Source organism: Callithrix jacchus, chromosome 1 (assembly GCF_049354715.1).
Source record: "Callithrix jacchus isolate 240 chromosome 1, calJac240_pri, whole genome shotgun sequence".
NCBI lineage: Eukaryota > Metazoa > Chordata > Mammalia > Primates > Cebidae > Callithrix > Callithrix jacchus.
The window spans coordinates 96,732,029-96,758,688 of record NC_133502.1 but is presented as its reverse complement, the minus strand read 5'-3'; the positions used below and the strand labels follow the sequence as shown (position 1 = coordinate 96,758,688).

The following is a 26,660-nucleotide window of genomic DNA, read 5'->3' as shown; positions in this document are numbered from 1 at the left end:
ATCTAAATATATTTTAAGTATAATAAAAAAGATGCATTTGTTTTCTTCTTTCTGTTTTTGTAAGAATGTCAACAGCTGGTAGAATGATGTGAGGGAGGTAATGAACCAGAAGATACTAGAACTGTATATTATAGGGCTACAGTAATGAAGCAGTACTGATGGGCAAATACACACCCAGAACAGTGAAACAAAAACTGAAATGTAGGAACAGTCCAAGTGTAGATAAGCATTGAAGCTGGGCATGGTGGCTCACACCTGTAATCTTTAACACTTTGTGGGGCTGAGGTAGGAGAATCACTTGAGCCCAGGAGGTCAAGGCCGCAGTGAGTCATGATCCTGTCACTGCACTTCAGCCTGGGTGGCAGAGCAAGACTCTGTCTCAAAAAAAAAAAAAATCAGTATTGTGCTGTCTCTGTTAAGTTGAATATTTTAGACCATTTAAAGTACAATTGATTCTCGTCATTCACCCAACTTAAATTCTATGAAGTTGCCATGAATGAACACTGGAATAGGAAATACTGAACTATTGCTGCTAGGGCAGATAATAAGGTTAGGTTTCTTTGAGCCTCTGGTTACAACATTTTCATCAACCAGTTGACAAAAAACTTGCTTTATGTGTGCTTTTATTTAAAGGTGTCTTATTTAATGTCTGCTGATTCTTTGCACTGTAACTCAGCCTAAACAAAGCTTCTCTAACACACAGATTTTCTCTGTGAGGGACATTACAGCCTTCTTGGACGTGGGGATAATAGACAGCACTTTAACATGACACTTGGGGGCCACTGTAAATAGCAAAATCACCAACAAAAAGCACAAAAGTACAAAAAAAGTGGCAATAGATTGGCCATGAAAAGGGTACTTGTTCACAGTATCAGAGCTGAAACAGTTGCCTGTTCGCCCTCACCTGGGAAAACACGTCAACTAATTTAAATTCTTCACTGTTCTGCACATGCGCATGCCTGTGATGACAGGAAGAAAAAGTATTGATTTGGAGGTTGCAAATAAAATTTAATAAGTAGATGAATTTAATAAGTAGATGAATATAGAATTCACAAGTATTGAGGGTCAACTATACACACTTTTAACCTTAATTTTTTTCCTTTGCAATGTGTTCTTTATGATGCTGATCATTAGTATTTCAACCTTTATATAACACTTAGGTTAAGTTAAAATACAAATACAAAGCAAGAATCTTCCTGGAGGAAAGCCTTTCATTTGGAGTCCTAGGAGAGCATGGCCGAGGAGTCACTGAACACTATGGAATTAACGTAAGTTCCCATTTTTAGGAACATTTTCCCTCTTATAGGAAACATGTAATTCCATTCTGCTAGGCATGCATTTTTATAGGCACAAGACAGTGTTCCTCATCGGTTTGAAGGGTCACAAAACTTTGGTGTCTGTCACCTCACTGAGCCCAGGATGGGTCTAGTCAGCCAAACCAGGGGAACCCATCTTCCTTCTGAACTTATAAACTCAGAGTGGGTAGTCATGGTTTGTGCTGTGTTTGCATAGTTGCGTTTGAATTGGCTTTTATGTCTCTTCTCTAGAAATGGTTAAATTTTTCCTTCCAATTATTTCTTAAAATCATTAAGAATTTCCTGAGTAGTCTTTTCAAAAGTATTCATTATGGCAGAGAAAAGATACTGTTTCAAACACTTAAAAATCAGTATTCTATATAATGAGTTTATGGGAGATAGATACACTTATATGTGGTGGGTGGGGCTGGGTGTGTGTGTGTGTGTGTGTGTGTGTGTGTGTGTGTGTGTCAGAAACACCACTGGCATGCATTCAGCAAAACCTTTTAACTTAAAGTCCCAAACAGTCAGAGTGAGGTATCATGCTTCCTTTTCTGAGGGAAGCTGACCCAGACTGCCCATAGTGCCTAGTGGATTTTGCTCCTGGAGCCTCAGGGCAGAGGGAGTCAGCCAGTCTTGAACAACTGTCTTACCAACCACCACGGGAGTTACCGGAAGCTTTTTCTCCAAAACATGTGCATACGAGCTGTGCAACCTATGTTACAGAATCGAACTATAAAATGTAAAATGCCTTAGATTATCTACATCCCACGACCATATAGTCCCAGAGAAAAATGTAGAACAGAGTGAATATCCTTTGAGGTTAGATGGAAGCCCCTCTAAGGCAGACTGACATTCAGCAATTACATGCACCAAGGAGGTAAGTGGAATAAATGGAAAGATAAATGGAAATGTAATTCAAGCAAATTTAGCAGCACTCTACAGCCTTCTTTAAGGCATGAAAATTTTTATGAAGGAAAAGACTTGAACATCACCGTTGTAGTTTTCTGAATGCTTCCAGCAGTTGTCACTGAGGAAATACGAGTGCCTGGGAATAGAGAGCAGAATGTATGGGCTTTATTTGGATCCTGATTCAAACAAGTGCTGTTAAAAAAAAAATTGGCGAGACAATCAGAGATATTTGAACACTGAATATATCAATATATTTAACATCAAATTTACATTTGATATTTAAAAATTGTTAACATCTTAAGTGTGATACTAGTTTTGTGATTATGTTTTTGAAAGCGTTTTTATCTTTTAGAAATACGCAGTGAAATGTTCACAGATGAAACCCCAAGAAGTCTGGGATTCACTACAAAGAAATGATGAGAGTGGTAGGGGATGTAGATGAAGCAAGGTTGTCCTTGAGTTGATAATGATTGAATCTGGGTGATGGAGATACTTTGTTCTGTTCTATTTTGTTCAGGCTTGAAATTTTTCATAATGAAAGGTTTAAAAATGTTTTTACTTTGGGAGGCTGAGGCGGGTGGATCACGAGGTCAAGAGGTTGAGACCATCCTGGTCAACATGGTGAAACCCCATCTCTACTAAAAATACAAAGAATTAGCTGGGCATGGTGGCGCGTGCCTGTAATCCCAGCTACTCAGGAGGCTGAGGCAGGAGAAGTGCCTGAACCCAGGAGGCGGAGGTTGCGGTGAGCTGAGATAGCGCCATTGCACTCCAGCCTGGGTAACAAGAGCGAAACTCCGTCTCAAAAAAAATTTTTTTTTTAAAAAGAGCAGGAGTGCGGTTTCTCTGTTGGATCTATGAAACACTTAGGAAAACACTAGATGTGTTCTGATAGCGCATTAACATGGCCATCAGTAAGTAAGGAGTGAATGCCTACTTTGTGCCCAGAATGGAACTTGGTGCTGAGGGTTGGAGATAAGAACACAAAGGAGTTCTGAGCAGTCAGAAAGATGTAGGACTCAAAGCCCGTTAGGTCATGAGAGCACATTAGGTTCTCCTGCTGTCCAGTTGGTCAAAGATTCCATTGCCATGACATTTGGATAAACTGATTTATGAAATGCCAAAAGGCAAATTGAATACAAGAATAAAGTACTCAAGGCTGGGCGAGGTGGCTCACTCCTGTAATCTCAGCACTTTGGGAGGCCAAGGCAGACGGGTCACGAGGTCAAAAGATATATCAAAACCATCCTGACCAACATGGGGAAACCCCTACTCTACTAAAAATACAAAAACTTAGCCAGGTGTGGTGGCACATGCCTGTAGTCCCAGCTACTTGGGAGGCTGAGGGAGGAGAATCGCATGAACCCGGGAGGCGGAGGTTACAGTGAGCCAAGATTGCGCCACTGCACTCCTGCCTGTTGCCACAGCAAGACTCCGTCAAAAAAAAAAAAAAAGTGCTTAAAACTTCAACAGACTTATTTTTATTTATCTGAAGTCCATCACAGGGGGAAGGCCAGGTAGACAACTGTTTTAGCAAGGAAATAATTTTATTTTGTACCTCTGACTACTTTGATATTAAAAGCTTTGGGTTTTATCTTATAATTTGTCTGTCTTTGCTGTGAGTTAATTTGCCATGTATAGTGAAATGGTAAAAATGTATAAAATGAGACAGTTTCAGAAATGGGCCATGAAACTACACTTCATTCAGCAATAGATGTTGTATGGTTTATTTTTTATTTTCACATAGATAGGTAGTTTGAATCCAGATGTTAACAGATAGTTTAATGCTGTTAAATTTTGTCTCTAGGCTTCCAGTTGGCCTTTGTTTCTTTTAACTGTGGAATAACTGTTATTCCTCCTTTTCTGGCAGATTGATGATATTGATCTTATCAGTGCCAACATGGAGAATGCACTTGCTTCTATTGGAGGTTTCTGCTGTGGCAGGTCTTTTGTAATTGACCATCAGGTGGGTCCTTTATAAAAACAGGAGCTAAAACTGAAAGTAATTGCTCCATTGGTCACCTCAAAATGTAACTACAAAATTTTACTTAGTTCATCACAGTTTTTATTTAAATGTCAATTTTTAAAGAATCACTCAAAATATTTCTATTTAGAAATGATCTCTCATTTAGCAAAAAGTCTTGTTTCTGTTACACATATAACATTTATTTATGGCTGGATCTTACCCCCTCACCACATGTACACACTGTTCAGTAGTTGTTCTAAAGAACCGATGCCTTTCAAATGTTTACCTAGAAAGGACAACGAATATGTATATGTCTTCACCTCATTTGTTTCTTCTCAGAGACTTTCCGGCCAGGGATACTGCTTTTCTGCTTCATTACCTCCCCTGTTAGCTGCTGCAGCAATTGAGGCCCTCAACATCATGGAAGAGAATCCAGGTATAACCCTTTAAAAACCCAAGAATCAAATTTCAGGTTGCATTAGTTGTGTTACTTGTTTACTTACTGGAGAAATTGTTTGCCAGACAAAACTCTGGCTTGGAATTACATGATCTGGCATTCATAGGAAGAATGGCAGTGAAGTTGTTCCTGCCCAAGGGACCTGGGGTCAGAGCTTTTCTCCTGTGCTTGGAGCCAGAGCCAGAGCCAGAGCCAAAGCAAGGCTGGCTCAGATAGTGGGTGGAGATGCTGGGAGGAGGAAGGGCTCTCAGCCAGTTCTGGGCCTAAACATTCCATTGGTGTAAGTAAGCCAGTCCTTATTTAGTTAATAGTTTTTTTCAGCTGAAGCATGCTGCTTTTTTATCTATGTAATTTTATTAATATTGTCAGTTTTCACCTTTAGCCTTTGAATCATCAGTTGGTACTAGGGCCATGCCTGGTTTACCAGCAAAAAATTTACTCAGTGGGAAAAATTAAAAGTCAACTAAGAATTTAAAATGTGGCCTTTGGCTATGACAGTGCCACCTTTCCAAAGCTTAAAACAGAAAGAGAGCAGCAGGCCCTACCCAATGCAGTATTTCTGAAAATATGTGTCTCTGTGCTCATTCATGTGCTTGCTTCTCAGAGGGCATGGCACTCTCCTACCTTCTGATTAGATACATTAGTTTTGGGACTTTCCTTCAATGAAAGGAAGATATCAAGAAAAGTTTGTAAAAATTACTACAGTTGATTTTTCACCAAATTGTTTAGGATAAAGAAATAAGCAGTAAATTTGTACCCTTTGATTCTTAGCCAGATTATCTCGAGGATCTTGATGAGAACAAGAGGCATTGATTGCTCTTGAAAGCATCATTCCAGGTTTGTTGAAAGTGGGATTAGTGAGGTGAGAAGGGGCTGGTTAGCACGCACCGAAGAACCTTGGGCCTTCAGGAGAGTATGAGTTCCTGGCTCTGCTAGTATGTAGAGGAGGATATGTAGCATTTTAGATTGATGAACTTGATCTGGGTCTTCAAAAATATTTTTAGGTTAGTACTATTATACGTTCCAGATAGACTCTCAAATGTATTTTTTTTCATCCAGGTATTTTTGCAGTGTTGAAGGAAAAGTGCAGACAAATTCATAAAGCTTTGCAAGGGTGAGTTTTATGTATTTTTAACGAACATAAAGTTTATCTGCACCACTCTTAAACAACTAATGAAACGTTTTAAATTTATAGGCTTGGGTCAGTTTGACCAAATTGCAACTAAGAAACCAAAAGCTTAGTAGTTCACTCACATTGGTTTATTTGTATAAAACCAGAGCATCGGTTTTAAAGAATCATGACTTTGTTTTTCTGAAAATGAAACAACTCAGTAAAATATTATAGCAGTACAGAAGATAGAAAGAGGGAAATAACAACCCAACATCCTACCACTGGAAATAACCGTTTTTACTTTTTATTGAAGCATCTCTCCATGTCTGCACACATACAAGAATGCCATTATATATTGCATAATTAGGTGACTGTGTTCATACCATCTATGACTGTGCTACTTTTTAGTAAATTACTGTTTTAACACAAGAAAAAGAAGTGAAATTTTATGAGTGTTTATTTTTTTTTTTTTAACCTTTTTTTAAACTACACAAGAATCACTTTTTAAGATTCCTCTCTAGTTAAAAAAAAGATCAAGGTTGGTGATATCTCCAGGCACATTTCTAGTCTTATAGAAAGTGATCTCAAGTTGCTCAAGGTGTTTCTTTTTGCCTTTCCTAAGGTGAAACATGCTTTTTTGGTCATAAAAGTCCTATATCCGTTCCAGATATGGAAACTGGAGACTTTACTAAAAGAAAAGGACTGTTGATAAATGAGTACATCACAGCTGTTCCAGATAAAGAAGGGACAGAGACAATTAAAGTTCTGGGTGTGTCTGTGTGATAGTAACAGCAGTTCTTACATGATTTATGGTAGAGAGATGTATTTGTATTGATTCCAGTTCCATAGGTTTGTGAAATATTAATATGTCAACACAGCCTAGCATATTGGAGTCACTGGAAATTCATCATCGCCAGCCTCACATACCCTTCACTCTGCGGTGTTAACCTGCTTTTTTCTAAGTCCAATCCTCCACTTTCCCCAGCTCTGTCACACTTTTTCTTTCCATAATTCCTAACCCTGTCTTCACTCCCTCTCACTTTCAGCTAACAGCCTGGCCTCATGCTGTCACTTGGGACTTGTCATATTTCCTGACACATCTGCACACCTATGGGTATCTGAACTATTCTTCCCCCTGTAGGCCAATAAATGTTCCTCCAACTACCATTTTTTAAGGACTGAGCACCTTTGCTTGTCCCTGCTGCTTTGTCATCAGGCTGTCCCCTTTCTTGCGTCATTTGATTAGCAGTCATGTCCACTTTAAGTTTCTCTTGCCTATCATCCAGCATTTCCCTCTACAACTCCCCATGTCTTTGCTCCTCTCTGTAGCTATCTTCTCCATGTCTTCATTTACACTGGAAGCTCTGAGACCTGGCTTCTGCTACTGCACTTCACCTGGACTGTTTTTGCGGAGGTCTCCACTGACTGCTAAATCCAGTGGACCATCTTCAGAGCTCATCTTCTTGATGTCCCCATAGTTTTCAGCACAGATGACAACTCTTTCCTTCTTTGGACTCTACTACATTGCACACCTGGATTTTCTCTTGTAACTTTGAATGGCCTCATCTCGGTCCATTTTGAAGGCTTACTTTCAGCACCTTGCTCTTCAAGACTTTGTCTGTGGTTCTCTTTTCTTCTTCTTACCTTCTTGAAGAATTGCCTTCTTCCACACCTGCAGCTGCACATCATTTCATGACACCTGTATGTAGACAGCTTCTCGCTTCATATCTCCACCCTGGACCACTGCAGCTCCAGGTCTCACACCCAGTTGCCTACTCAGTATCCACAGTTGGAAGACTCCATGGCACCTCATACTAAACACACGTTCAAAAGGGTCACAGGAGCAAAGAGGCCAGTGTGACAGGAGGGAAGGAGTGGGGAATCCAGTGGAGGATGAGGGCTGTGTCATGAGCCATCCACACACAGGGACTTGTGAGCCATAATGAGAGCATTGGCACACAGAGGAAGCCCTGGCATGGTTTTGAGCAAAAAAGTGACACAGCCTGTCTGACACCCTAGAAAATTACTTTCGTGTGGTGTGAAAAAATGCATTAAACAGCAATAAGAACAGAAGCAGAGACTAGTTAGGAGATTGACCCAGGCAAAAGGTGACGGTGACTCTGACCATGGTGGGAGCTGTGAGAACTGTCTGGATTCTGGATATCTTCTTTGGGGAGAGCCACTGGACCTAGCAGAAGTTCATATGCATGGTGAGTGAGAAAGAGAAAACTCCACGTGGAACTTAGGAGTTTTGGGAAGAGTAAGTAGGTGGAGTCGCTAGTGAGTGAGATGGACAGAACTGTGGAGAAATACTTGCTGGGGAAGGTCAGCAGTGGTTATGTTTAGCCCGAAGTGCCCGTCAGACATGGAGTGCGGAGCAGCAGCTTGTTATACAAGCCTGAAGTGTGAGGGAGAGTACTGAGCTAGAGATAAATTTTGGGGTCTTAGGGAATAGATATTATTTGAACTATTTCAATGTGAAGAGACCAGAAACTAGCTAAGACTAGTCCAAGAAAGAGTGGCCAGTAAGGAAGAGGAAGGCCAGAAGAGCCTAGAGTCCTGGAAGCTAGGGAAGAAATTGCTTATGTAGGAGGTCAGCCTGTGACATGCCGCTGCTGACAGGCCAGACCAGGTAACAGAACACTGATCCTTTGAGTTTGTCGTGTAGAGGTATTGTGACTCTGAGCAGTTTCAGGGGAGTGTGAGATAAAATGCCTGCTTGAAGGAGGTTCCAGACAGTTGGATACAGCTTAGATGACTGTGAGGAGTTTTTCTCTAAAGAGGAACTGAGAAACAAGATGGTGGCCGTAGATTGGTCAAGAGAAAAGTATTTCCGTCTAAAATTACTGAGGTCAGTTTCTGAATAACATCTGGCGAAGTATAAACATCCTTTCTCCTACTGGTTGGCAGTACTGTCTCTGTCATATACCAGATTCTCATTTGTACCTAGATCTGTTTTTGAACTATCTCTTCCATTCCATTGGTATATTTGCTCATTCCTCAGACTCTTTTATCTGTTTTTATCACTGTTTTAGAATACACATATCACTAATGTCTGTTTTTATCACTGTTTTGGAATACAAGTTCCTCCAAAGTTACTGCTAGAATCTTAATTGGAATTGCATTAAATTTTCTGATGAATGTGGGGGGAATTGTCATCCATGAACATGAGCTCTCTGTTTGAATCTTTCTTTGTGTCCTTTCATGGAATTCCTATAAAGCCCTTATACCTTTAGCCTTTAAAGGGGATTTTCAGACATCCTACAGATTTTGTTGCTCTTAAGAGTGGAGTTGTCTTTTCTCTTATAGTTTCTACTTGATTATTGCTGATTCATAAGAATATTATTGTTTTGTTTTCTCTAATCTGATCTTATGTCCAGGAGTCTTTCTAAACTCTTATTTCCAGTAGTTTGTTTCATTCTGTTATGATGATGTGCATAGAAGTCCTGTTATCTGCAATAATGGTGTTCTCTCTTTCCTTGCTAATGTTTTTATACCTTAGTTCTTTTTTGTATTGTATTGCTTTGGTCTGGGTCCTTAATGCTGTATTGAACAGTGGCAATAATAGCAAACATTCTTTTCTTATTCCCAGTTATAGAAGCACTTAGTCATTAAGTATAAAACATCATGCGTCCAGGCACAGTAACTCATGCCTGTAATCCCACCACTTTGGGAAACTGAGGCAGGCAGATCACCTGAGGTCAGGAGTTCAAGAACAACAGCCTGACCAACGTGGAGAAATCCCATCTCTACTAAAAATGCAGAATTGCCCAGGCGTGGTGACACATGCCTGTAATCCCAGCTACTCAGGAGGCTGAGGCAGGAGAATCGCTTTAACCCACGAGGTGGAGATTGCGATGGGTCCAGATCCTGCCATTGCACTCCAGCCCGGGCAAAAAGAGCAAAACTCTGTCTCAAAAATGATAATAATAATGATAATAATGATGATGCTGTGGAGTTTTGGTGAGAAGCCTTTATCAAATTATTCCTAGTTTTGTTTTGTGTTTTTTTTAAGAGACAGGATTGCACTGTGTTTCCCAGGCTGGAGTGTAAGTGGCCATTCACAGGTGTAGTCAACACACTACATCCTCAAACTCCTGGACTCAAGCAATCCTGCCTTTACCTCCCAACTAGTTTGGACTACAGGCACATACCACTGCACCTCGCTAAATTGTTCCTAAATTTGAAGACCTATTTTTAAAATCATAAGTAGATGTTGAATTTTATCCACCTATTTTTGACATCTATTAAGGTAAATTATAAATTTGTCTTATGGCTGAACTGAAATTTTTTTTTTTTTTTTTTTTTGAGATGGAGTTTCGCTCTTGTTACCCAGGCTGGAGTGCAATGGTGTGATCTCGGCTCACCACAACCCCCGCCTCCTGGGTTCAGGCAATTCTCCTGCCTCAGCCTCCTGAGTAGCTGGGATTACAGGCACATGCCACCATGCCCAGCTAATTTTTTGTGTTTTTAGTAGAGATGGGGTTTCACCATGTTGACCAGGATGGTCTTGATCTCTTGACCTCGTGATCCACCCGCCTTGGCCTCCCAAAGTGCTGGGATTACAGGCTTGAGCCACTGTGCCCGGCCAGAACTGAAATATTTTCTGATGTTAAACCATCCTAGCATTCTTGAGGAAACCCTTCATTACAATATCTTTTTCTGCACTGTTAGATTTATTTAGCTAATATTTTAATTTGACTTTTTGTATCTGTGTTTATAATTTAAATGGATCTATAACCTTATACCAACTTTAAGTAACATAGGAGTCAGTAGTAGGGTAGCTTCAGTAGATGATTTGGCTATTTTCCACTCTGTCTTCTTCATGGATCCACAAAGTAAGACCAGGCTTGTTTCTTCAAAAGTTCAGTAGGCCTCCCACTTTAAGGCCGTCTAGGTTTGGAGGCTTTGGTTTGGGGATAGTTGGTGATTATCTCATATATCTATATTGTTTAAACTTTTTATTTGTGTAAGTTTTGTTTTGTGTGTTTTCATCATATTCTGTTTTCTTCCTTATTTTTATGCACTGTTTCATTGCATTGTGTTTTTATTCTTCAGCTTCTTACATTTAGCTTTTTGTTTCTTATTTTCCAATAAATATATTAAATATAAATATTTTCAGAGGTAGTATCTTCAATGTTTAGTTCTGAGTAATTTTTTTGTTTAATTTTTCTCTGATTGTTCACTTCTCTCATCTCTGAGATTGAGTTTGGGAAAGGAATTCAACATCCTGTGCTGGTTTGCCTCTTTTTTCATTGTAATAGGGATAGTTCTTGGTGTCTGGTTCTCCTTATAGACTGTAAGCACACAATGGAGACTGTGGCTACCTTAGTGATTGCTATGTCCCTGGGACATAGCCCAGTACTCGTTGTTTATCCATTGGGGTAAGATGTTTGGCAAAGTTTCTCTTTAAAGAGTAGTGTAATAGACTCCGAAACACAGCTTCTAAGTTTCTGGACTCAAGCTACAACTGTGTCCGTTGGTTTTAATTAAACTCATCTGACATTCAGCCATCTAGGCAACCAGAGATAGGGCATAGGGCATTTTGTTTAATTCCTTCTCTCACCAGCATGTGAGATGAGACCATTTGATCAAAAAGCACAAGCTAGATTTCGACCTCAAGTGCTTTATATTTCTTGAGGAAAATTAAGTCCATTCGATTCATATGAAATGCTATTTGGAAAGCAATATATATATATATATATATATATATATATATATATATATATTTTTTTTTTGCCCTTGTTGCCCAGGCTGGAGTGCAGTGGTATGATCTCAGCTCACTGCAACCTCCGCCTCCCGGACTCAAGCAATTCTCCTACCTCCTCCTCCTCTGTAGCTGGGATTACAGGTACCCACCACCACACCCGACTAATTTTTGTATTTTTAGTAGAGACAGGGTTTCACCATCTTTGCCAGGCTGGTCTCAAACTTCTGATCTCAGGTGATCCACCTGCCTTGGCCTCCCAAAGTGCTGGGATTACAGGTGTGAGCCACTGCACCTGGATGAAAGCAATTTTTTAATTCTCTGAGAATACATAACCACCCAAAAAAAAATACTTGATGTGTACATTTAACATGATCAGAATTCACACAGGAAATCGGTTTTGAAAGTATATTGCTTAGTTTCTAACATTAGTTAAAGAACTAATCTAGAAGGTTCCCCCACATTCCACATGCCCAAGATTACATGATTTAGAACTACTATGAGAGATCTATTATGATGTATTATATTTAAAGAAAGGAGATACAGATTAATAATGTTCCAAGGGTGATTGGAAGGACAGGTCAGATTAGTCTTCAGAATTCACATTATTGTAAGACACAGTAGTCATTCTGTAAAGGCTTGTCAAGTCCTAAACTGGGAAGATTCAGTTGTGCTACCTAGTGCTTTTTATGGTCATTTCATTCTGAGGAAAAACAAATCATTTTAAGTGAAACACACTAAATGAAAGGAATCTAAAATGTTTAGCCCAGTTTCAGATAGGCATATATCACATTTATGTCCTAGGAGGTAGGTCAAAAATCAAATATTTGTTACTATAGGATAAAATAGACTTTAAATGAACTTGACTAGATATTAATAATACGGCGTAGCATTTCATGACATTTGTAGTAAAATACTAGATTAAATTTAATTTAAAAATAGAAGATGGCCTGGTGGGGTGGCTCACGCCTTATAATCCCAGCACTTTGGGAGGCCGAGATGGGTGGATCACGAGGTCAAGAAATCAAGACCATCCTAGTCAACAAGGTGAAACCCCATCTTTACTAAAAATATAAAAATTAGCTGGGCATGGTGGCGCACACCTGTAGTCCCAGCTACTCAGGAGGCTGAGGCAGGAGAATTGCTTGAACCCAGGAGACGGAGGTTGCGGTGAGCCAAGATCGGGCCATTGCACTCCAGCCTGGGTAACAAGAGCAAAACTCTGTCTCAAAAAAAAAAAAAAGAAGAAGAAGATTTGACCCCCTAAAGATTTGTCTTTCTCCCTGAGAAACTGCACATTTTGTGCTGTTAATCCTGAATAAAAAGAAAATAATTTTAATCCAAGTAAAATCTAAAACTTAACATGCAAGTAAGGACGTTTTTCTATCTAAACGTATTGCTATTAGTCAAAATATAATGTATGTTTGTTTTCTATTGGGTATGTTTTGTTTTGAGATAGGATTTTGCTCTGTCACCCAAGCTGTTGTGCAGTGGCACAATCTCAGCTTACAGCAACCTTGACCTCCTGAGTTCAAGTGATCCTCCCAAGTAGCTGGGACTACTGCAAGCCACCACACCCAGCCAATTTTTGTTTTTTTGTTTTTGTTTTGTTTGCAGAGATGGGGTATAGTGTTGTTAATGTCAGAAATCTTTCCTGTAATTTGTGAGACAAAATAAAAACTAAAGACGTAGATAATAAGCAAGGAAGCATAACATTAAGTGTAGAGAGTAGCCTGTGAAGGATCCATACAGGATAATAATAGCGAATGATGGAGCAGAGCCTGCCCTAAAGTCGGTAATGAAGAAGGCCCCACCAGGAGGCCGTGCTGGAGCTGGGCCCCAGCATGTGCAGCCAGCACAGGGAAGAACGAGCAGTAGGGGCACAGTGTGGGGGAGGGAGTACATAGCAAGGGAATGACAGGCCAAGGTGGGCCCGGAGGGCCTATAAGGAGGGGCGTCCAGGCCAGTAGCCGGGTGCACAGACTCCCCGGTGGGATGCTGGGCCATGAGACCCGGTCCTGCGGTCCTGTGGTCCTGTGCTCACAGAAGCCACATCCCAGGCAAACTTTTTTAGATGAGGAAGAGCTGCCCCAGAGTGCCTCATTTTCCTTCCTTTGTCAGAATTGGAATTCCACCACATGATGCTTCCTGTCAGTTGCAATGTTCTGTCCGTTCACTGTGCCTGGACATTGTAGACTTATAACATTATTTCTTCGTAAGTAATCTTTGATCCTGGAAGGGACTTACAAGTGTGTGTGTTTCCTTTCTTCAGCATTTCTGGACTAAAAGTGGTGGGGGAGTCCTTTTCTCCAGCCTTTCACCTACAACTGGAAGAGAGCACTAGGTCTCGTGAGCAAGACGTCAGACTGCTTCAGGAAATTGTAGATCAAGTAGGTACCAGTTACTTAAGGAAATATCTCCACACCACTTCTGCCCTCACCCCAAGCAACGTTTTAATGTTATTTTTAAGGAAAGTCTCTGCCCTGAGAGAGAGGATAGAAAGGAAGATGCTGGTGACCCGCTCTTGACATTGAATCCTAATCCTCCATCCAGGTCCTTCCCAGCTTCTGGCCACAGTAACAGGCAGCAATATGTGGCTCCCTCCAAAGTTACTCTGTTTTGTACATTTTGCATTTAAATATACTTGGCCTCTCCTCCGAAAAATATGCCTTCCACAAAACTCACTTGCTCACCATTTTACAAAGCCAGGCTTTCCTGTGTGTAGTTGGGGGAGGCATTGTGTGTGGGCATCACACATACTCCTGGACGGCTAGCTGTCCCCGCAGCACAGCTCAGGGGCAGTCCACTTGCAGTCACCCCAAAGTCAGGATGCTTTTTTAAACGGAAAGGAAGACCACCTTTTATTACATGCCTAATTTGGGGGGTTTATTTAAATTTATCTTCCAAAAGTCATTTTGCTACTGATTATCTAAGAACCACATGACCAGGGAAAACTGCTTGCCCTTTTTCATCCGATAGCACTGCCCATCCTAAACGCTTCCTGCCCTAGGCACGTGGGTTTGCAGTGGCGTAGGGCCAACAGAAGTTTATTTAAAAGAGGGGGAAGAGCAGCAGAGTGACCTGGGCAGGAAGGACTCAGGAGGGCATTGGGTGCCTCCCTCCCCCCCACACCCTCCCCAAGCCCCAGGATGCTGGACTGCTGCTTTCAGAAGAATCTGGGTTTTTATGTGGGCTACTGCTGCTGCTTTTAGAAGAATCTGACATATACTTAATATGTATTTGGGAATGAAAATGGGTGGGATTCTGCTTTTTTGTCCAGAGGCTGCAGCTGTGAGCAATGCTACTAGCTCCCTGGGGTCGTAATGGCAGCTACCACCGTCATTAGTCTTTCCGAGGCCAGGCCCTGTCCTGAGCCTCATCTGCCTGTACAGCCTCTCAGGCAGGCTCTTCTAGGCCACATGGCTGTGCAGTATACAGACTGGGTGTCCAGGCAGCCTCTGTTGCATAACTGGCTTCAGCTGTCCTATGTCCCACAATGTTTGAGCCACATAATCCGGAATAACATATTTGTGGAGAACTTCACACAACTTGTGGCCTTCTAGAGTTAATTACTTTAAAAAATAATAATAATAAAAACAAGCCCAGGATCTGAGCTTCCTAAGGAAACATGTCAGATTATAAATTATCAACCTGGAGCTACGTGGCTTTTGAGGTGAGGAAATGCAACTGATGTTTTCTCAGGCACAGCTCTAGATAGGAAGAAAGCCTCTCCACAGGGAAAAAGCTTCCACTGCCTGAAAGCCTCTCCACAGGGAAAAACCTTCCACTGCCTGCTTCACTACCTCATTGTTTATATTGTAAAGTTCCTTAAATACATACAAACACAAAACTAAGTATGACATCTTTGTGATTAGAGTTCTCATACAAATGGAAAACCAGAACAAATTTATAAATTAAATAAAGCTAAATGGACAAGCCAGTAAAATTCATGTTCATTTCATTACCTTCATGAGACAGGTGAATTCGTTTTTTTCAAAGGAGTTGCCCCATCAGGACAGCTGAGAGCCGTGTTCACCGAACAGGCTCATGAGCTGCATGCGTGGGTGTTGGGTCTTAGTGATGGCGCTGCCATTCTCCCTCGAGTGTCTCCTTGAACTACATCAGGACAGTTGTCCACACATGCTTCATGTTGTGGGACACTCATTTCCTTCAGATGCCAGTGTGTCCATTGCATAGTAAACCCACCTCTGTTCTCTTTTCATTAGATAGCAACAGCTGAAGTCTTACTACGGCTTTGTACCAAAGAGAGATGGAGAGGAGGTGCGAACAAAGCAACTCGGTGTTAAAATACTGTGCTTACAGGGATTAGCCATGTAACGAAAGAGGAAATGAAAAGTCTGTGGACAGCTCACAGATCTCAAACTCCCATTTGTGGGCCTGGTGTGATACTGGCTGTCTAAAGGATTCCTCTCAAGGGTTGAGTGACAAGAGAACAGTCTGGGGTGGGGAACAGAATACTATCTAGAAACTTCATAGGAAAAAAGAGAAAGATCTTACCGCTTCTGTGCACCATCACAGCTTCCATTTTTAAAATCTTCCAAACCTTTGTCCCACTCCCCTCTCTTCTTTTCAGTATTTGAAAGAGAGGAAAGAACCATGCTGCCTGCCGTAACTCTTATTTAAGCTTTGTAGATCTGAGAGGCTTTGCCAAGTTTATGTTGAGTTGCTCAACAGGACACTGTTTTTACAAACTGAGCTATTGTTTATAGTGTCTCTTAACCAGCCAGTACTTGAAACAGAGCCAGTCCAGATGGTTGCAGGAGTTCACTTTTCCAAGTACGCTTCCAGAGCCTGGAGTCAGTGAGAGGTTGTTGCGAATGCCTGGTGTGGGTTTTCCATCTCTCCTCACAGCCTACGACATGACCCTCTTGAGGCAGATGCTTTTACTGTCAGGCACATAGAATAATCGTTCTTCCCTTCACACTGCCCTTTGCTCTGTTGGTTTTTTTATGTAACTCACATACCATAAAATTCACCCTATTGAATGTGTGTGTGTGTGTGTGTGCATGCGTGCGTGCGTGTGCGTATATATATACATTTTTTAATAGAGCTGGGGTTTCACCATCTTGGCCAGGCTGGTCTTGAACTCCTGACCTCGTGATCCACCCACCTTAGCCTCCCAAAGTGGTGGGATTACAGGCATGAGCCACCGCACCTGGCCCTGAAGTATATTGTTAAGTGACTTTCAGCATCATACATTCAGCAGGTTGTGCAGCCATTACTGTCTCATTCTAAAACATTTTCATCACTCCAGAAAGAAACCCCTGTAGTCTATTACCTTGCTCTGATGTTTATGCTTTCTGTATTTAGTAGCGATTGTTTTAATTTTTTCTTAATGTTGACAGATGGTTAATATATAGTAAAGCTATGTAGAACTTTGTTAACACCAGACTCTGCAGTGCCCAGCAGCACCATGCCCAGGTGCCACATAGAGACATCATTTATGCTAATACCTGAAGGGCAGTGAGTTTTCTCTGGTGCAGTCCTGCTGGTGGTGGTACTGTTAAGTACACCTGCAGGACTTTGCTCGCACCACATCCTCGCGTGCTAACTCTGCTTTGTCTAAATGGTAGCCACTAGCTATCTATGGTTGTGTAAATTTAAGTGGAAATAAAAAAAGGTACAAGTGTGACCTCTCAGTAGCACCAGCCACATCTCCATGTGCTCAGCAGGCACACGGCTCATGGTGCCTGCTGGGCACTACGGAACAGAAGCGTTTGTCACTGCAGAAAGTTCTGTGGACAGTGCTGCCCAGGTGGTGCTGTAGTATTTTAGTGGTATCTTGTAGCAATTATAATTGGAAAATGAATTAAAGCTACTGTTGCAGGATTTCTGCATTCCCCACTTGAATTACCGCGGTGTCTGAAGTCCAGGTTGCAAATGTCTTCCTTTTTCTTCCTGCAGTGCATGAACAAAAATATTGCATTAACCCAGGCGCGCTACTTAGAGAAAGAAGAGAAGTGCCTCCCTCCTCCCAGGTCAGTTAATAGTAAAATATGACCTTATTTTTTTCCCTGCTCTGAGCTCTATGAAATACATTATCTTTTGTAAAATTTTGAAAGACTATTATAGGCTAAGGAAGATTATCTGTCATTAAAATATAGTACATCACCTGTTTAATTCTTTTAAACAAAAAGTTTTTACATTTTAACTGAAAAGCCCCCTAAGACTCACTGAGTACCCTCTCAGTTCACTCAAAGAAATGTCTGGGAGCCCAATAATGAACTTCGGCAAACCTGAGTTTCCATCAGCTCATTCCTACCACATCTGGAAGGTGGCTCATGCTGTACCAGGAGTTCCTGCCACAAGGACCGTCCTGCAGGGAGGATCGGCAGTGTGGGGTAGGGGTGGGCATGTGCCTCTGCTGCTCTGTCAGTCGGCACACAGTCATTTACATTTGGGAAAAACCAAGCAACGGTGGGGAAAATCTACAGCTTCAAGAAAAAAACACATCTGGTGTTTTTTTAGTAAAGGAAGAGACTAATGTCTTTTAAGGAGACTGGATTCTGTTCACAAAGCGTGTACGGTGTAGGCCAAGGAGGTGGCCATCCCACCACGGCACTGGGCCAGGCAGTCACAGCAGGCGGCATGGACGTGGCCAGTTCTGCCCCGGAACAATGCTCAGGCTTTTGAGAGCAGGTGATGTCTACACCAAGCCTGGAAAAATGTGTGTGTCGGACATCCTGTGGTCATTGTGGCTTTCCATCACATGAGGTGGTGTGTGCTTTGCGGTGGTGAGGGTTTTCAGCGGCTTAGAGACCTCCAAGTTCATCTGGGAGTACAGAGCACAAGCTGCAGAAGAGTTGGAGAGAAGGGTCCTGAGACCAGGTGCCAAGTCAAGGAGGCTGCAGGAGAGCCCCCTGGGGAGTTTGAATGCTCTTGCAGCCCGGAGTGCCAGATCAGATTTGTAAAATCACTCTGGTAGCAGCTCAAAGCACCTTAAAGATTCAGCCCATCTCAGCCAGGCACAGTGGCCCACACCTGTAATCCCAACACTTTGGGAGGCCAAGGTAGGCAGAACACTTGAACCCAGGAGTACCAAGATCAGCCTGGGCAACATGGTGAAACCCCATCTCTACAAAAATTAGCCAAGCGTGGTAGTGCACACCTGTGTGTGGTCCCAGGTGCTCGGGAGGCTGAGGTGGGAGAATCACGTGGTTCCAGGAGGTCAAGGCTGCAGTGAGCTGAGATCACTCTTTTGTACTCCAGTGTGGGCTGCCCCCATCATTTTTCATTGCACTCATCCAAAGGTATAATCCTATATCCTACGTTTACTTGTTAGTAAAACCACAGTGCATGAGGACGGGAGCCCTGCTGGTTTTGTGCCCTCGGGACTCCCTACTGTAGCGACCCACCTGCCCCAGTAGTGAGAAAGCGACTATGGGCAGCAAGTACATGAATAGGCAGGCCGAGTGCCAGGACAGCTTTGTTTACAAAAACAGGAGGTGGTGGATTTGGCTCTCGGGCCATAGATGGGTGACTGTGACTGCAGGTCCTCACCTCACAAAGATAATTCTTTGTGTTCTTTACTTTTCTCAGCATTCGGGTTGTGGTCACAGTGGAACAAACAGAGGAAGAACTGGAGAGAGCTGCGTCCACCATCAAGGAGGTGGCCCAGGTCGTCCTGCTCTAGGCTGAGTCTCAAGACTGTGGCGTCCTGCCACACAGCACGCAGACAGGACTCAACACTCCCGCTAGCCAGGGAGGGGCCTGAAGGAGAGCAAGAGCATGTGGATCTTTTATAGGATTGTTATCAAATGGTGCCAATGTGGACCAATTATGTGAACATGAGAAGGATGCTTATTTTTTTTAGAAGAAAACACATCTAAAAGCCCAGGAACTGATTTTTTTAAGAGGAAAACTAACGACAGTATATAACTGATATTTAAATTGTGCATTTAATACTATTTAAATGTTTTATTATACTAGTATTTTGTATTCTTTTGTTGTGGTTTAAAACTGGAGCTTCAGTTTCTCTGCCCTCCCTTCTAATAGTAATGATTCAGTAAGCACTCCTTAACTCCTTAATATTTCATAGAAAAATGACTGCAGCGCTAAAGCTTAGAAGAACACTTCCACATATGTGGTACAAATTTATGATCTAATTAGACCACATATTTTCCAGTCTTTGTCATGTTAATCTAAATGGGGGCTAAAAGGAACACTTTTTCTGTGATTATTATAAATTTTGCATTGTATTTGAATCCTAGAGCTTTTATACACACTAAATATTGATGTCATACCATTTCCGATGTCAGCATCTCTAACCAGAGAATATTCATTATACTTCCTAAGTGAGCAGTAATTTAACTCAGAAGCTATTTTATTTTAATATAATTGACCTCTCTTTTCTCTTTACATTTCTTATGTGTTCACCTCTAATCTATTTTAGGAAGAGGGGTGGTTATTATGTTGATCCCAGAATATAAATCATATTCTTTATATTTTAGAATATCTCAAACGTATTCCTTTTTTTTGTATGGTGGGTTTGCCTAGGAATGTGTAACTACAGGCCTTTTCTAAGCTAAGGAAAAAGAATTTTTCTTTTCCACTTACAGATTTCAGGTCTCTACAGAAGATGTGAAAGCACTAAAAATACCATCTCTAAGCTGTACATTGCCTGGTTTTTCTTTAGCAAACCAGGTTACTTGGTGTAAAGGTTTGTTATATGTGCCACAAGATAGTATATAAATATTATGCCATCATTCCTTCTCTTGTTAAAGGTAGAATAAAATTGTCATTTTTATAATCTATGCTCATAGTAGTCAAATGGTCTTCAACATCTTTTTAAATAACATGTATTTTTTGAATGTTCAGTTTCTATTTTGCTTGAGGTATTTTGTACATATGTGCCTTGTGACTCCTGCTGCTTTAAAGGATAAAGTACTCTTTGGGGGGTGAGTCTGTTTCGTTTTCTTTTATTTTTTAATTAAATAAACCTACATTCCTGATTATTAGTCTATTTGCATATGTAATATATTCAACAGGATAGTCTCTTGATTTTAACTTTTCTGCACAGCTGGGATAGTATTCTTTGTGTGTTGTTTTGTCTTGTTAGAGAAAATAACAACTAAGTTTCTTAGTTCCTTTTTTTACATCCAACCAAAGAAGATATAGTATCTGAAGTTTCCTAGGTTCCTGCTGGCCCCTTAGCACTACGAAAATATGGCCATTATTTTCATGAGCAGTAACTTTTCAGCTTCTTTTATGATACTTTCTAAGTCAAAATAGCAACATCAAAATAATGTTTATAGGCCAGGAGCAGTGGCTCAGGCCTGTAATCCCAGCACTTTGGTTAGGCTGAGGTAGGTGGGTGGATCACCTGAGGTCAGGAGTTCGACACCAGTCTAGCCAACATGGCCAAACTCTGTCTCTACTAAAAATACAAAAATAGTCTGGGCATGGTGGTACATGCCTGTAATCCCAGCTACTTGGGAGGCTAGAGCAGAATTGCTTGAACCCGGGGCGGGATTGAGGTTGCAGTGAGCCAAGATCTCACCACTTCACTCCAGCCTCGGTGAAAGAGCAAGACTTAAATAAAAATAATGTTTGTAATAAACTTTTTGAAAATATGATCAGAAGTTTCTGGGAAAGATGGTGGATCAGGCACATTATTTCAGTCCTTAAAACACACCAACATTTTAAACAAAAAACCAAAAGTAATACTTTTTATGTTAAAATTGCAGTGACCACAGTCCAGTAATATACACCACAAAGAAATGTCTACTAGAAACAGTAACATTTGGATCAAACTGAAGCAGTATGCTGAGAAAGTACAGTCCTCTTAAATCTGGAGCAAGTTATGCATTTCTCTTTTACAGAGTGAGAAGTTTCCAAAGTGCACATCTACCAATGATCTTGTGTTTTAAAAGGCAGTGGCATGGGGGTGAGCAGTGTAGAGACCATTTGGACCCCATTTTCACTTAGCAGGATTGTCCACAGGGAAGAGAACCACATGACCTTTTTATTATCTATGACTAAATTCTAACTCAGGAAAAGTGGGGCTTTGGAGCAAGTTGGAGCAGAAAATACACCAGTATTTCTTCAAATACAGAACTTCACTAATCGTACCATGTGTACTTTTTTTATATGCCACTAAAAAAAAATTCTTTCTATATTATGCTATCAGCTGTAAGGTGACTTCCAATATTAGAGATATTACAATGTGGGTGGAGAAGATGTATCTTTATGAAATAATAGTCATCTGATGTGTGGGCCTCATGCCATCTTTCCTTGTGGACATAAAACCTTAGTCCCAGAAAACAGAGATGTCCAACATCTAAATCTGAATATCTCCATGCATCTTTCCAAAACACTGTCCTGATAATGACATCAAATTAAAACATTTGTAATGTACACCTACAGTATGGGTTAAGCTATGGAGGATGCATGAACTTCATTTCCTTATGAAGTTGGAAATGCCTGGTGAAAAGGATTAGTAGGAAGCTTAAGAATGATGGAACACAGATAAAATAAGTCATCTCGACAGCAACATTTTCTAGAGATTTGAAGGAAAAAGGAAATGTGATTGAAGAATTTTGTATCCGCAAAGCGGTCTTTCAAATAACAAGGTTATAGAAAAACAATTTAAAGTTAGAATGTAATGCTTCTTTTTGAGACCTTCCTGAGGAATCCACTAGGGGAAAGCATCTAACTAAGAAATGCAAGACCTGGCACGGTGGTTCACACCTGTAATCCCAGCATTTTGGAAGACCAAGGCAGGAGGACTGCTTGAGATCAGGAGTTTGAAACCAGCTTGGGGAACATAGCGAGACCTAATCTCTATAAAAAGTTAGCCAGATGTGGTGGTGTGCACCTGTAGTCCTAAATACTTGAGAGGCTGAGGCAGGAGGATTGTGTGAGCCCAGATCAAGGCAGCCATGAGCTGTGATTCCAGCCTGTGCGACAGAGTGAGGCCCTGTTGGAAAGTAAAAAGCAAAAATAATCTGTCATGAGATTCAAATTTTTTAAAAGTAATAATGTATATATATTATACCTTGCAAATTAGAGACAGAGAACCAAACATCGCATGTTCTCACTTATAATTAGGAGCTAGCCATTGCATACTCATCGAATGAAGATGGGAATGAAGATGTTGGGAGGGAAGGAGGTGGAGCAAGGGTTGCAAAACTATTGGCTACTATGCTCAGCACCTAGGTGAAGAGATCATTTGTACCTCAAACCTCAGCATCATACAGTATGCCCAGGTAACAAACCTGCACATGTACCCCTAAATCTAAAAGTTGAAAAAAAGTAAAATAATATGCTCATAATGTATTGTGTAAATAAGGTACATTACAAAAATATTTAGACTGACAAAGGGAAAGTATGAAAAAGAGGGATTAAGTACATTGTAAGAAGTTTTATTATAAAGATAACTAGAGGCCAGGTGCAGTGGCTCGCGCTTATAATCCCAGCACTTTGGAATGCCCGATGGGCAGATCACAACATCAGGAGTTCAAGACCAGCCTGACCAACATGGTGAAACCCTGCCTCTACTAAAAATACAAAAATTAGCTGGGCATGGTGGTGGACACCTGTAATCCCAGCTACTCAGGAGGCTAAGGCAGGAGAATCGTTTGAACCTCGTTTGGGCTGAGAACCATTTGAACCTCGGCTCACTGAACCTTGAGGCGGAGGTTGCAGTGAGCCGAGATCGCACCATTGCACTCCAGCCTGGGTGACAGGGTGAGGCTCCATTGTAAAAAAAAAAAAAAATGAAAAAAAAAAAAAACTAGTAGAATGCAAACATAAAACTTCCTAAATTCAAAAAAAGCAAAATTAGACCCTATACAGGGGAAAAATAACAAATATAATGCAATACATGCAGAAAATACAACCAAGTATCAAAACTGCACTGTATGTGCTGAATTTGTAAAATTTTAAAAATACAACAAAATAGCATGAGTTGAGACCAAGCATATTAATCATACAGTGAATGTGCAACCCCTTAAAGTCTTTTTTTTTTTTTTTGAGACAGGGTCTCACTCGTTGCCCAGGCTGGAGTCCGGTGGTACAATCACAGCTCGTTGCAGCCTCAAATTCCTGGGCTTAAACAATTCTGCCTCAGCCTCCTGAGTAGCTGGGACTATGGGTATGTGCCACAATGCCTGGCTAATTTTTTTAATGTTTTTGTAGGGACAAGGTTTCCCTCTGTTGCCCAGGCTGATCTCCAACTCCTGGCCTCAAACCTGCCTTGGTCTCCCAAACTGTTAGGATTACATGCATGAGCCACCACACCTGGCCCATGCACTTTATTTCTACTCCAAGAAAAAATTTTCAAATTGGTACACAAATCAAAACACAAACTCTGCTATATACAAAAGACAAGAAAAGCTAAACATAAAAATAGTGACAAAAGAGCAGGGCGCAGTGGCTCACACCTGTAATCCCAGCATTTTGGGAGGCTGAGGCAGGAGGATCACAAGGTCAGGAGATCAAGACCATCCTGGCCAACATGGTGAAACCCTGTCTCTACTAAAATAAAAAAAATTAGCCAGGCATGGTGGCGCACACTTGTAGTCCCAGCTACTTGGGAGGCTGAGGCAGGAGTATTGCATGAACCTGGGAGGAGGTTGTTGACACTGCACTCCAGCCTGGCTACAAACTGACAAACCTTTAACTAGACTAACCAAGAAAATAACAGCAAAGACACAAATTACCAAAATTAGGACCTAAAAAGGCAACATCACTATCAACCCTACAGAAACTAGAAAACTTAAATGATATGAATATATTCCAAAAAAGAAAATCTGCCAGGGTGGTGGCTCACGCCTTTAATCTCAGCACTTTGGGAGGCTGAGGTGGCTGGATCACTTGAGGTCAGGAATTCAAGACCAGCCTGGCTAACATGGGGAAACCCTGTCTCTACAAAAATTACAGAAATTAGCCAGGCTTCATGACATGCACTTGTAGTCCCAGCAATTCCAGAGGCTGAGGCAGCAGAATCACTTTTGAGCCTAAGGGGCAGAGCTGAGATGGTGCTACTGCACTCCAGCCTGGACAACAGGATTGAAACCCTGTCTCAAAAATAAATAAATAAATAAATAAATAAATAGAATAAATAGAAAATCTGATAGACTATCACAACTAAATAAATGGAATAATTTAAAATATTTTCACAAAAAAATATCCAGATACAGGTAAGCACTAGTGAATTCTACCAAATATTTAAAGAAAAAGTAGTACTAATCATTTACAAATTTCTTTCAGAAAAATTGAGAAGGTGGCAACATCTCACAATTCATTCTATGAAATTATTATTATGTTAATTCCAAAGCCAGACAAATTACAAGAAAACTGCATATGAATCTTCCCTCCTGAACATAGACACAAATATCCTTAACTTCTTTTCGAAACGGTGTTTGAGAACCTAGCCTATATAATAAAGCTAAAAAAGAAAATTGAAAGCATCCAGATTGGAAAGCATCCAGTTTTAAAAACAATTCTATGTATAATAATGTCAAAGAGAATAAAATAATAATTAACAAAAATGTATAAGGCTTATACACTGAAAGCTACAAAACATTGCTATAAGAATTAAGATTGGCAGGGTGTGTTGGCTCATGCCTGTAATCCCAGCACTTTGGGAAGTAGAGATGGGTGGATCCTGAGGTCAGGAGTTCAAGACCATCCTGGCCAAGACGCTGAAACCCCGTATCTACTAAAAATACAAAAAATTAGCTGGGCGTGGTGGCAGGTGCCTGTAATCCCAGCTGCTCTGGAGGCTGAGGCAGAGAATTGCTTCCTCTCAAAAAAAAAAAAAAAAGAATTAAGATTGGCCAGGCGTGATGGCTCTCGCCTGTAATTCTAGCACTTTGAAAGGCCAAGGTGCTTGAGGTCAGGAGTTCGAAACCAGCCTGGCCAACATGGTGAAACCCTGTCTCTACTAAAAATACAAAAAAAAATTATCCAGGCCTGGTGGCAGCCACCTGTAATCCCAGCTACTTGGGAGACTGAGGCAGGAGAATCCCTTCAACCCAAGAGGCGGAGGTTGCAGTGAGCCAAGATTGCGCCACTGCACTCCAGCCTGGGTAACAAACCGAGACTCTGTCTCAAATAAAATACAACAAACAAACAAAAAAAAAGAATTAAGATTTAAATAAGTGGAGACCCATTCCATGGACTAGAACATATCCAAAATTAATTTATAGTTTCCATGCAGTTCCCAACAAAATTCTGGCAAATTTTTACACAGAAATTGATAAGCTGAACCTAAAATGTATGTGAAAATATAATACAAGGCCCTACAGTAGCCAATGCAATTTTTAAGGAGAACAAAGTTGGGGGATTTACATCATCTGAGTTTACATTAACTTACCATAATGCTGCATTAGCAAGACAGTATGTTTGACTGATCCAAGGATGTGTCCACGGAACAGAATTGAAAGTCTGGAAGTCAATAAACTCTTATATTTAGGGCCAGTTAACTTTCAACAAAGTGCCAAGACAATTCAATAAGGAAACAATAGTCTTTTTAACAAACATTAGTGGGAGAATGTTATTGTAGTAGGTTAAATAACGGCCACCAGAAGAATCAAGTCCTAATCCCTGGAACTTGTAAATATTACCTTCTCTGGAAAAAAGGAATCTGTGCAGGTGTGATGGTTAAGGATTTTGATATGAGCTTACCTGAATTACAGTGAGAAAATAAAGTCCTATTGTTGTAAGCCACCAGTTGGCACTAATTTGTTACGGAGGCCATAGGAAACGAATACACAATCTATTTGAAAACAAAAAACTTAGACCTACTTTGTGTATATAAATTAACTCAAACTGGCCATAGACAACAATGTGAGAGCTAAAGCTATAAAACTTCTAGGAGAAAATCTTTTAAATCTTGAGTTAAGCAAGAAGTGCTTATATATAAAACACCAAAAGCATGAGATAGAAAAGAAAAAAAATCCATTTCATTAAAATTTAAAACTTTTGATCTTCCAAAGCCCCCATGAAGAATATGACCATAAGCCACAGACTGTGAGAAAATATTTGCAAATTATATACCTATAAAGGATGTGTATCCAACTATAAAGAACACTTACAACTTGGTAATAAGAAGTTTAAAAACCCAATTTATAAATGGTTGAAAGAGTTGGTATTTCAACATGAGAGCCCTGGAAATGGTAATGAGCACATGAAAGAGTTATTAACACTATTAGGCATCAGAAAAAATGCAAGTTAAAGCTATGAAG

General features: G+C 40.8%; 1 protein-coding gene across 2 annotated transcripts in view; it reads left to right on the top strand.

Moving 5' to 3' along the window:
* The window catches only part of SPTLC1 (serine palmitoyltransferase long chain base subunit 1), a 61,407-nt gene extending 40,981 nt beyond the window's left edge, over nucleotides 1-20,426 (top strand). Inside the window, exons 9-15 of one of the 2 annotated variants that reach the window (XM_002742883.6) lie at nucleotides 1,161-1,268; nucleotides 4,078-4,173; nucleotides 4,513-4,609; nucleotides 5,690-5,744; nucleotides 13,721-13,838; nucleotides 17,374-17,447; nucleotides 19,009-20,426. In XM_002742883.6, coding sequence (XP_002742929.1) covers nucleotides 1,161-1,268; nucleotides 4,078-4,173; nucleotides 4,513-4,609; nucleotides 5,690-5,744; nucleotides 13,721-13,838; nucleotides 17,374-17,447; nucleotides 19,009-19,102 — 642 coding nt within the window. In that variant the 3' untranslated portion in view covers nucleotides 19,103-20,426. Of the gene's footprint in view, nucleotides 1-1,160; nucleotides 1,269-4,077; nucleotides 4,174-4,512; nucleotides 4,610-5,401; nucleotides 5,474-5,689; nucleotides 5,745-13,720; nucleotides 13,839-17,373; nucleotides 17,448-19,008 lie in introns of those variants that run through there. The other variant, XM_078367230.1, reaches the window with a different exon arrangement.
* The last annotated feature ends 6,234 nt before the right edge of the window (nucleotides 20,427-26,660 follow it).